Here is an 11,517-nt window from a genome sequence, read left to right on the forward strand (position 1 = left end):
GGTTTCCAGCAACTGGAATTCAGAAGCCAGTCTGCATCCATCTGCAACATGGCTAGTAAAGGTAAAGGTAAAGGGACCCCTGGCCATTAGGCCCAGTCGTGTCCGACTCTGGGGTTGCGGCGCTCATCTCGCTTTATTGGCTGAGGGAGCCGGTGTACAGGGGTCATGTGCCAGCATGACTAAGCCGCTTCTGGCAAACCAGAGCAGCACACGGAAACGCCGTTTTCCTTCCCGCCAGAGTGGTACCTATTTATCTACTTGCACTTTGATGTGCTTTCGAACTGCTAGGTTGGCAGGGGCAGGGACCGAGCAACAGGTGCTCACCCCGTTGCGGGGATTCGAATTGCCGACCTTCTGATTGGCAAGTCCTAGGCTCTGTCCATGCCTAATTTTCTGCACTGTGTGTAATTATTGTGCCAACTGTCTTGTTTTTTTAAAGCAAAACCCTTAAATGTTACAAAGGCGCCACCTTCCTGTCAACCTGCAATATTTCACTTGCCTGTCCGTCTTTATCATAAGGCGAATCGAAGTTATCCAGAAACAGCCTGAAAACCTGCTCTTCAGACCATTCCCCATTCTGGTACTTGGGGTGGTGTTTTGCATTGTAGACTCCTCGTAAATCTTCAATGGTGACAATCCCATCCCCGGTCTTGTCTAGCTTTCGAAAGGCTTGCATGATGACTTCTTTTCTTGCGTTAGACATGGGAGGCTTTAAAACAACAACACCAACAAATGAACATAGTAAAGTCATTGGATCGTCACCCATGTCCAGCAGGGTCTTTGTACCAACCAACGCTATTACTGTAATAAAAATATCAGCCGATTGGCTGCATTTCCTTTAATGCGTTCATAGGGCTTTGGGTCACCCAAAGGAAGGTTGCAGGACCCATTTGATCATAAAGGACTTATATCCTGCTTTATAGACCTGGGATAAATGATAGAAAGGATAGGAATGTCGATTCACCATTGGAAGACTGTGTTCATAAAATCAGAGGGGTTGCCATCTGCAGGAAAAGCAACATAGTTGTATGGTACCTCACAGACTAATATATTTATTATGGTATAATCATTTGTGATCAGGGTTTTAAATTGTATGGAGAGCCTTCCTGAGTACAGGATGTTCAGAGGTTTGCCCTCCAACTTGTGGAGGGCACTCTCAGCCCCACTTCCCCCCACAAGGGGGCAAATGTAACACCGGAAGGAGGTTAGTTTGCATACAGTTAGATGGGCAGGCATAAAATCCTGTGCACATGACAACCAAGCAGTGTTTGAGGCAGAGCTAACCAAACGAACCCCATCCCTTCATGTATGGGCATTTACATAGGGCATGATGGAATGCATACAGCCATGTGAAAGGAGCTTAAAACGGATTTCAAAGGATTGGTTAATATACTGAGGCTACTAGCCTACATACACTTACTAGTGAGCAAGGCCAATGAACATACTGGGACCTGCTCCAGAGTGAATATGGGCTGCATATAATTGTATTTTCATATAACTTACTTTGGCCTTTCATGACTGTTTCATTTCACCACCATGGAGCTTTTTATGAATCACCATCCACAAAAGGATATGGTACATTGCAGGTGTGTTTTCAAAATAGAATTCATAAGCTTTTCTAGTACCGTATTGGCCTGAATATAAGCCTCACTCCCCCCCCCCAAATTCTGACTGTGAAAAGTTAAAGTGTGGCTTATATTTGCAACCTTACGGTATGCAGCCAGGAGCATGGCAAAGGAGCGCCCGCCTCGTGCATAGTATCCCTTCTTCTCCCAAGACCAGAAAGGGAGAGAGCGAGCAAGGGGAAAGGCCGCCGGCAACGCAGCGCAGCCCCCCCCCACCCCCAAATTCCAGTATGCAGCCAGGAGCAGCGAGGAAGGGAGCAGCTTATATTTGGGTATTTTTTTCTTTTTTTCTTTTCCCTCCTCCAATTTTAAAGGTGCGGTTTATATTCGGATGTGGCTTATATATGGGCGAATACGGTAGCTATTGCCTGGCTCACATGCAATGGGAAGCCATTGTCATAGCTGTCAAGTGCCCCTTATTTGAAGGGACAGTCCCTTATTCCAGCGCCATGTCCCGCTACTGTCCCTTATTGATGGATGTCCCTTAAATGTTGTCCCTTAAATTTCAAAGGAAGCAGCTCCTCTCCCTCCCTGCCTGCTGGCCAGGGAGGAAGGAGGCTCCAACTGTGTTGCTTGGCTGTGTTGCTCATCCAATAAGAAGTCTAAGAACGACTGGGGGTGGAGCTTGCATGCCTTGTGTGTGGCTAGTTAATGCAAGCTGGGGGGTTTTTTGAATGCTGAATGCCATTTTGTTGCACGTGCTGCTGCAAACTTTGCAGCGCAAAGCCAGGCCGGGGAGCCATCTTAAGTTGAGGCTGCATAGGCCTTGTGGTGCATGTGATTCAGATTCTATTCTGTTGAACCTCTGGTTGGACAGTGTTCTCGAAGCTACCAGCATGAGTTTGACCAGACTGCAGGAGGACAGGAAGACTGGAGTGTCTGGAACAAGTGAGGCTGCAGATCCCTTATTTTGGCTGCTGGTCCCTTATTTTCAAGGCTACTGGTCCCTTATTTTCAAATCTGTAAGTTGACAGCTATGGCCATTGTTAACATTAACCAAAGTTGTGTGTGCGGTTTGTTTGTGACTAATAAACCATGGTTAAGCTGCTGAACAGAGTCCAGGTGATCACAGTAAGCCCTTATTTATTAAACAATGGTTAAATTATATTTTTGTTACACTTAAGACCAGTGCTTTTCTTCTAAAAAAATGTTTAGAGGTACTCTCATTTTCCTACTCATATTTAAATACTGCCCCTCAATGAGGCCAAACTTAGATTCACAAAATGTTTAGGAGTATGAGTCCCCCTGCGTCCCCCCAGGAAAAAAGCATTGCTTAAGACCCTTTTACACTAAAGTTACCATTCTATATTTCTATGACACAGAAAGCATTTCTGTTTTTTTTAAATAAAATAAAAGAGCCTTACCCTTAATGTTATGAGAAATTCATCAAAGTCTATTGTTCCACTCCCATCTTTATCAAAGATCTTGAAGATCTTTTCAGCTTCGTCTTTGTCAATCATCACAGCGTAATCATTGAGGCCTTTCAAGAACTCTTTGAAATCGATAGTCCTGCTGTTGTCATCATCCATGATTCGAAAGACCCTGAAGAAAAGAAGGGCCACTTTGAAGAAAAGAGTAATAAAATAAAAGAGGATGGAAGAGGAATAGAGAGCAGACACTGATATCAAGAAGTTAGCACACAGGCATTCAAGAGAAAAGAAACAACACAATCCTTTTTCACCCAATAGGGCAGCTCAGTCAGCTCCTACGTAAAAATAAATAAATGTGTAGCATTCATCTGAACTGTTTCCATTCCATCCTCCCTCTCTCTTTCTCCTTTTGTGTCATGCCTTTTAGATTACAAAAGACCTGTCTTGTTCTAACTGTATATAAGTCATGCACGGAGCCCTATCAGCCAAAGACTAGCATACCAATAAGTAAATCTGGACTCTGTTTTCAGATATTGCAAATGAAATGTGCAGCTTCAAGTCCTATAGTCCTCCAAATAGTTAATAGTTAATGTTATTTCTAAGGTTCAAGGCAGTTACTTGAGTTTGCTACAGAAAAAAACGCCTACTTTCATTGCTTTAACTCATCATCAGTACTTCTGTGCTGTTATTGACAATCATGCATTTTATGCTGCCTTTTGCAAGCTACAGTTGAATAGTTTTGCCCTAAGTGATGCTGTTAGGGGCCTATGACTTTCCTTCCCTCATTCCTCATTTTCCAAGCCCTCTTACCATTGCCTTCAGCCCATTTCTGCAATGCAGGGGGTTGGACTAGATAACTCACTGGGTCCCTTCCAACTCTACAGTTATATTTAACATTATGTGAGTTCATGAGCTGTGAAGTGAATTCAGGTGTAATGAGGCCCCTACAGCCTTTAACTGGTTCTGGTAAGTATTTTCTCTTTCTTGACAGTTTGGCTGCCTCATAACATCAGTGCTTGAGGGCTTCTTGAAACAGAACACGGAAATCCAAATGTCTATTAAGCAAGGCCAGCTGTGCTTCAGTAATCTCCTGGCCTACAGAAGAATGTGGGCTGGTTTAATAATTTACCTCATGAACTCATTTTACCTGGCAAGGCCTTTGATGCCAGCAGAGCCCCTTGCTAGGCACTGAAGGCGAAGTCTCTCGATTGGATCTGTAGTTTTGGCAAGGTCTCTTTTGGCTTGGATTGCCATCTCCCGGTCGTGTCTTGCTGTGCCGGGCATCTAGGAGAGAAAAAAATGGCCAAAATGTTGGCAATCCTACTCGTAAGAAGGAGCTTCATTTACTAGAGTGAAGATGTTCTGTTTGTATGTCCACAAACGTACATTAAAAGTGCATACACATATATGAGTCTGGTTGCAAAGGCTTTTGCAAGGGGAGTTTTTAAAATAAAACAGAATGGATGAATGTAAAAATGCAATGGATGAATTCTGAGATGCAATGTGTGAGTCAGACAACTGAAGAAAAGGATTCAGTCACAATATTCGGCCACTTTTCCATAATGTATACGTTTTGTAGAATTTTATGTGCGTAGTTTGTCAGGCTTGGAGGGCAGCTTCCTCAAACCTGGCCGTGTCTCTCCAGTACAGTGGTACCTCGGGTTACATTTGCTTCAGGTTACATACGCTTCAGGTTACAGACTCTGCTAACCCAGAAATATTATCTCGGGTTAAGAACTTTGCTTCAGGATGAGAACAGAAATCGTGCTCCAGCAGCTGGAGGCCCCATTAGCTAAAGTGGTGCTTCAGGTTAAGAACAGTTTCAGGTTAAGAACGGACCTCCAGAATGAATTAAGTACTTAACCCGAGGTACCACTGTTCAGCAATGGAGGTTCGGTGAACAGTAATTTACAAAGTATACAACCAGAGCTTCCGGATGTTTGCTTGAAAACGACTCCTATATTTCACTGAAGCTTACTACCAAATCTGTGCATTATGTTGCAGCCTAAATGATTTAGCATCTCTTCACTTGGGAAATCTCTCATTTGGCAGAGGACGGATCTGGCATAGATCTTTTCCCATCCATCACCAAGATTCCCTTCTGCTAAATAATCCAGAATATAAATCTGTGTGTGTGTTGGAGTGAAAAGAGAAGAAAAGGATGATTTCTTCAAGGTGTGTATGTACAACTCAAGAATGTTTGCAAAATATGCAAAATATGTTCTGCTGTTATATCTAGCTAGCAGTGAAATCTAGATTTCTTTTTTTCCCAAAACAGCCAATTAATGAATTCTCAGAAGTGGTTTTGCAACCCTCTGATAGTATCAGTCCAAAAGGTCATTGTGCTAAACTGGAATTTCAACCTTCCCTTAAGAAGAAATACAAAGATCTACTAAGAACATAGTACAAACATATTAGGTTTTGAATGATGCACACATTTTTTCCTCAGTGTAGCAACACATCTTAGACTTGGAAACCCAAGACGCTGCTGTAAGTAGTATTTAAAAAGTGGAAATCTTCTCCAAAATGCTAATTAATAATATATACATATAATTTATATGTTAAGATAGCCCCCCCCCAACAGAAATGGACTGGACTGGCAGCTGAACTTTACTTCAGCACTGGTGATGGAGCATCCTCCTCCACAAAACCTCAGGCAGTAGGCCAAACAAGGGGTGCTAGGGCAAACCATTTGGGAACAGAAAGGGGAGTTTTCTACCCTGACTCAAAAGAAAACATAATACTGATTTTCCCCCTTTCATGTGGAATTTCTGTGTTCCACAGGTTCTTTTCGCAGCACATTTAAAAACATCTTTCTTTTTTTACTATGTCCCTAGTCCGTGTCAACTTCATTGTCAGCATACTCTCTAAGTTTATCAAATAATAATAATAATAATAATAATAATAATAATAATAATAATAATAATAATATAATTTATTACTTATACCCCGACCATCTGGCTGGGCCTCCTCAGGCACTCTGGGCAGCTTCCAACAGGATATTGAAAACTCAATAAAAGATCAAACATTAAAAACTTCCCATAACAGGGCTGCCTTCAGATGTCTTCTAAAAGTCAGATAGTTGTTTATTTCCTTGACATCTGGTGGGAGGGCATTCCATAGGGCAGGCGCCACTACCAAGAAGCCCCCTGCCTGGTTTTTCCTAATATATTTCTCTTTGCTTTATTTCTCATTGGCCCAATCTTTTTCATATTGTGGAAGTCTCATTTTTCGTTTGTCTCTTGTATATTTTAAAAAAAATATTTATATTGTTCTTTTTTCTTTATACGTTTCTTGCACAAGACTTTTCTGACAAAAAAGTTTAATGCTTAAAAAGAAAGTACCGTATTTTTCCGTGTATAAGACTAGATTTTTTTTGCTTTAAAATAAGGTTAAAAATCTGGGGGCGTCTTATACACAGATAGTGCATATGCCCATTTTCTTAATTTGGGGTCCCCAAAAGTAGGGGGCATCTTATACATGGGGGCGTCTTATACACAGAAAAATATGGTCGTTTCCAAAGGGATTGTGAATATAATCCTGTGGCAATTTTTAAAAGAAAAGAAAAATGTTGAAAGCACTTCTGCACCTAAGAAACTTAACAACAACCCCGTCCTTTTTTGCTGGGGTCGGGGGTTGATTTGGGCAGAGATGTTCCTTTGCTGAGCTTAGCTGGCCTCCACTTGCAGATTGACGACAGCATCATTGCACTGGTTCTAAGATCCTGCTTCCATCCACTGAAGTTACAGGTGGATAGAAGGCAGCCAGTGGAAAGCCCTGAAATGGGTTGTTTGGGGTGGGGGTGAGGGTGGCTGAGCTGCCCCGGGATCCATTGGATCTCTAGCAGGCCCCACTGCCATCACAAGACAGCATCAGGCCTGAACTGGGTTCAATCACTATGTCAGCTTCAGATTGGTGCAGCAACCTGCCTGACCAGCTTCCACTACTACGTTAACCCACGCCAAGCAAGGATTGTACCCTAAGAAAGAAACATGGGAAGTAGTCTTATCCCGAGGCAGGCCTTCGGTCCATCTGGCCCAAGATTGGCTATTCTGGCCGTCGCTCTTCAAGTGAAGATGCCAAGGACTGAAAAGGGGAACTTTTGCATGCAATGTGTTTGCCCTGTCACTGAACCTCCTCTATAACAATTTGTTGTTAGTCTTTCTGGTGTCACAGTGTCTTTGTTGACTCTGCCTATACATGTCTATTCAAAAGGAGTTATGTGGGACTTACTCCCACATGCATGTACATATAGGACTGCAGCTTCAATGGCCATGAAAGGCTATTAAATTTCTTCAAATGAAAACATTCAAAAGCTGCGTGAGAGAGGCTTGGTGTTGCTTCCATTATAAAGGTTTTGTTTCCTAGTCAATTGAGAATTTATTAAAGAGCATGGCCACCTATGAAGGCATTTCAAAATGTGTCGCAAATAAAATAAAACTACTTATGGCCTTCAGGTTATGATACTTCTGTTTTTAGAATGTGCATAGCTTTGAACACTGATGGATTTGCAGGAAATGTAGTATATAAATTAATTGATTAGGACTACAGCTGGAATAGGAACGCGGGTGGCTCTGTGGGTTAAACAACTGAGCCTAGGGCTTGCCGATCGAAAGGTCGGCGGTTCGAATCCCCTCAATGGGGTGAGCTCCCATTGCTCGGTCCCTGCGCCTGCCAACCTAGCTGTTCGAAAGCACATCAAAGTGCAAGTAGATAAATAGGTACCGCTCCGGAGGGAGGGTAAACGGCGTTTCCGTGTGCTGCTCTGGTTCACCAGAAGCAGCTTAGTCATGCTGGCCACATGACCCGAAAGCTGTACGCCAGCTCCCTCGGCCAGTAAAGCAAGATGAGTGCCGCAACCCCAGAGTCGGCCACAACTGGACCTAACGGTCAAGGGTCCCTTTACCTTACAACTGGAATAACATGGTCTCCAAGTATACACAAGTCAGCCATTCCTCCTTTAAGTTTTGGCTAAGATGCACACACAAAAAAAAGTTCTAGAAAGTAGATCCTTACATGAACCATCTCACTTAATATGGCACCATTGTGCATGCTTTCACTTCTGATGTTTGTCCTCAACATCTGTTATCCACAGAGGTGCTGCCATTGAACATGAATTTTCCATTTAGTCATCATAGCTAATAAAGGGGTAGCACAGACCCTCTGTTTATCCATTCTTTAAAGCCATCTAATATTAGTGGGCATCAGCATATCTTGTGGCAGTGAATTCCGTAAGTGAATCAAAGTTGAGGAATACAGGAGCTGCCTCAAGGAGGCACCACCTCTTAGTTCTTTGCTGCTTTGAAACCATCAGTCAGCATGGTGTGGCAGCATCTTGGGAACTGATGGCGTGCTATAAATAAGTGAGTCTTATCTCAGTGATTTGGGAACAGTGCATTAATAACCCAGTTATGATCCAGTTGAAAAGAACCAGATTCATCGTCCTATGCAGCTGCTTCTTAAATACTTATATAACAGCTGAAATCACACAGATGGCTATTGCCAGAAAGCTATTGCCAGAAAGCAGGAAGCTGCTGGCCTTGGCTGCAGCCATTTTTACTGTTCCAACACAGTCTCTCTTTTTGCACTGGCATGGTGAAAATCCCGAGTCGTGACAAATCTCTTCCAAACACCTTTCTACATAGTGCTGCACAACCCCTGGACTCAACAGCCCTTCGAACGCCAAGTCTGATTTAGACAGATTGTCAATCAGGATGAACAGCTGCCTTTGCTTTGTCCCCCGACAGTAAGTCTGGTCTTAAATGAGGAAGCAGAAATGGGCAAGGTGGAAAAAGTATTTCTTTACACAGAATAACCCTGTGTACTTTCTTGTGCATTGATTTCCAAAAACATGCCATAAATCTCCAACTACATGGTCATATTTATTTACTGCTAATTTGACAGACAGCCTGCTTGTTGCATTTTATTGTGTTTTGTCTATTGTATTTTCAATCTGGTCTTCACTGCTTTGCAGGCCTTCGGGCCCAAAAGCAGAATACCAATGAAGTTTAGTAATAATTTGGTGGTAAAAAAGTAGAGATAAGCACACTCACAATCTCCGACGGCAACATGAGGAAATCCCATTCAAACCCAGCTTGGTTTCCTCCCCTAGCACTAGAACCAGATCGGTTCTTCCTCCAATTTTGTTCACAGAGCTTATTCTTTAAATATAAACAGCTTCCTGGTCCCGGAAGCATACCCTACTATATGCATCAACTTTTAAAATGGGCAGTATCTTTAAAAAGTAAAGAGCACAGGAAAGCTGGACTATATCAACCTAAATTAAAGGATACTCTTCCTGAGCCAATCAATAAAGGAATGAAGAAAAAAACCATTTACCTTTAATTTGTTACCTGTTGCTCCTAACCTGAAACTACAGACGCTCCCTTGTACAGTTTGGGGAAAGGGGGCCTGTCTCTTCCTAGCATCTCTTCCCGCCCCTGGTCTACACCTCCCCCTTCTGATTGGACAGACTGTGGTAATTAATGCAGAACCATGGAGAGCACCGAAGGGTGACTGGAAGACGGGAGTGTCCGTCCATCTCAGATTACTTGTTTACATAGTGCTACCCTGCCTAGAGTTTATCACCTTGTTTCCACGGAGACATGGCTTGCTGTGAAAGGCCTAGCGCAACCTGCCAGGGATTTCATTGTTCCTGCGGTTTGCGATGCTCCTCCCAGCCTTCTGCCTTCACTTTGACTTTGCTATATTCAGGAAGAAAACGCTTTCTCTGAAACACAGGGGCAAAGCAGCAAAACAGAAGCCCTCGTGTGCTTTTTGCAAGAAATGTAGTATTGTGCTCAGGCACAGAGAGAGCTGGAGAGGTTTAAATGATCTATCCACTGCAATCAGACTGAGCAATTGTACAGAAGTACAGAAACTTAACACTGCTCCTTAGCACATTCCATATTTTACGTGGAAGTGCTTTCTTTCCCATGGGATGTCTGTCAGTAGCGAATGTGTACAAGTCCAAATTTAGTGCAACAGAGCAAAACAGAACAGTTTCAGCAATGTAAAAAATGAGTTGAAAGCAAGCTTCTTAAATGATATACAGTCGCACTTTGGTTTTCGGACAGCTTAGTTCTTGAACGTTTTGGCTCCTGAACACTGCAAACCCAGAAATGACCGTTCCTGTTTGAGAACTATTTTTGGAAGCCGAACGTCCGTCGGGGCTTCCGCGGCTTCCGATTGGCTGCAGAAGCTTTGGTTTCCGAACGTTTTGGAAGTTGGATGGACTTCCGGAACGGATTCCATTTGACTTCCAAGGTACGACTGTATTTGGCTGGTACCAGTATGGCAAAGGGAATACTACAGATTCTTAAGAATTTACTGAGCTTGAAACATTGACAACTGCCAGAATACTCCTGGGAAGCAATAGGTGCAAGAACAGAGAGGAAGAAAGGGTATTTAAAAATTTCAGTGTTAAGAGGTGGATACAGGTACTCTGGGACGCAGGTGGCGCTGTGGTCTAAACCACAGAGCCAAGGGCTTGATGATCAGAAGCTCGGCGGTTTGAATCCCTGCAATGGGGTGAGCTCCCGTTGTTCAGTCCCAGCTCCTGCCCACCTAGCAGTTTGAAAGCATGTCAAGGTGCAAGTAAATAAATATGTACCGCTCCGGCGGGAAGGTAAACAGCGTTTCCGTGCGCTGCTCTGGTTCACCAGAAGCGGCTTAGTCATGCTGGCCACATGACCCGGAAGCTGTCTGCGGACAAACGCTGGCTCCCTCGGCCTATAGAGCGAGATGAGCACACAACCCCAGAGTCGGCCACGACTGGACCTAACGGTCCGGGGTACCTTTACCTTTAACTATAGGTACTCTACGAGCAGAAGAAGAGCCTTCAGGTCAATGGCCGATTTGTCTAGTGTCCTGGTCCCAAAGTGGCTGACCAGATGCCCATGCAAGCAAGATACAAACCCAAGAGCAATCTCCCCTCCTGGGGTTTCAAGCATCTGGTATTCAGAAATATTGCTCCCTCCAACTGTGAACGCAGAACGCAGTCATTATGGCTATTGATAGCCATTGATAGCCATTGACAGCCCTCTCGTCCATTAATTTGTCTAATCCTCTTTTAAAGCCATCTAAATTGGTGGCCATCAGTGCCACATGTGGGAGCAAGTTCTGTAGTTTAACTATGCACTGTGTGAAGGACTTCCTTTTCTCTGCCCTGAATCTTTCATGCCCATGATTTCAAGCGTTATAAGGGAGCAAAACTTTTCTCTATCTGTGGTCTCCATGCCATGCATAATTTTAAGTTTCAGTGGAATTCTGGAAAGCTTTTAGGTAACAAGCAACTAATAAGATGTTGTAGTAATAATAAAATATAATAATAATAATAATAATAATAATAATAATAATAATAATATACTTTCATTTTTAAAAGTATTTAAATCTTGAAGGAAATGTTAGCATGCGACTAGCAAAAAATAAAAATAAAAATTGATTATAGGTTGTCACCTGAATCACCTATTAACTTGATGGGAATCTTTACTCCCCTAAAACAATGCTTATTTCACCATTAC

General features: G+C 43.0%; 1 protein-coding gene across 1 annotated transcript in view; it reads right to left on the bottom strand.

Annotated features, from left to right (window-relative positions):
* Window positions 1-9,532, bottom strand: part of CAPSL (calcyphosine like) — a 12,519-nt gene extending 2,987 nt beyond the window's left edge. The window contains exons 1-4 of the mRNA XM_082242291.1: window positions 9,335-9,532; window positions 4,143-4,279; window positions 2,990-3,167; window positions 500-709 (exon numbers count right to left, since the gene is read on the bottom strand). Coding sequence (XP_082098417.1) covers window positions 500-709; window positions 2,990-3,167; window positions 4,143-4,279 — 525 coding nt within the window. The 5' untranslated portion in view covers window positions 9,335-9,532. The remainder of the gene's footprint in view (window positions 1-499; window positions 710-2,989; window positions 3,168-4,142; window positions 4,280-9,334) is intronic.
* Between the last annotated feature and the right edge of the window lie 1,985 nt (window positions 9,533-11,517).

The sequence above is a fragment of the Podarcis vaucheri genome, assembly GCF_965113315.1.
Source record: "Podarcis vaucheri genome assembly, chromosome: 11".
Classification (NCBI taxonomy): domain Eukaryota; kingdom Metazoa; phylum Chordata; class Lepidosauria; order Squamata; family Lacertidae; genus Podarcis; species Podarcis vaucheri.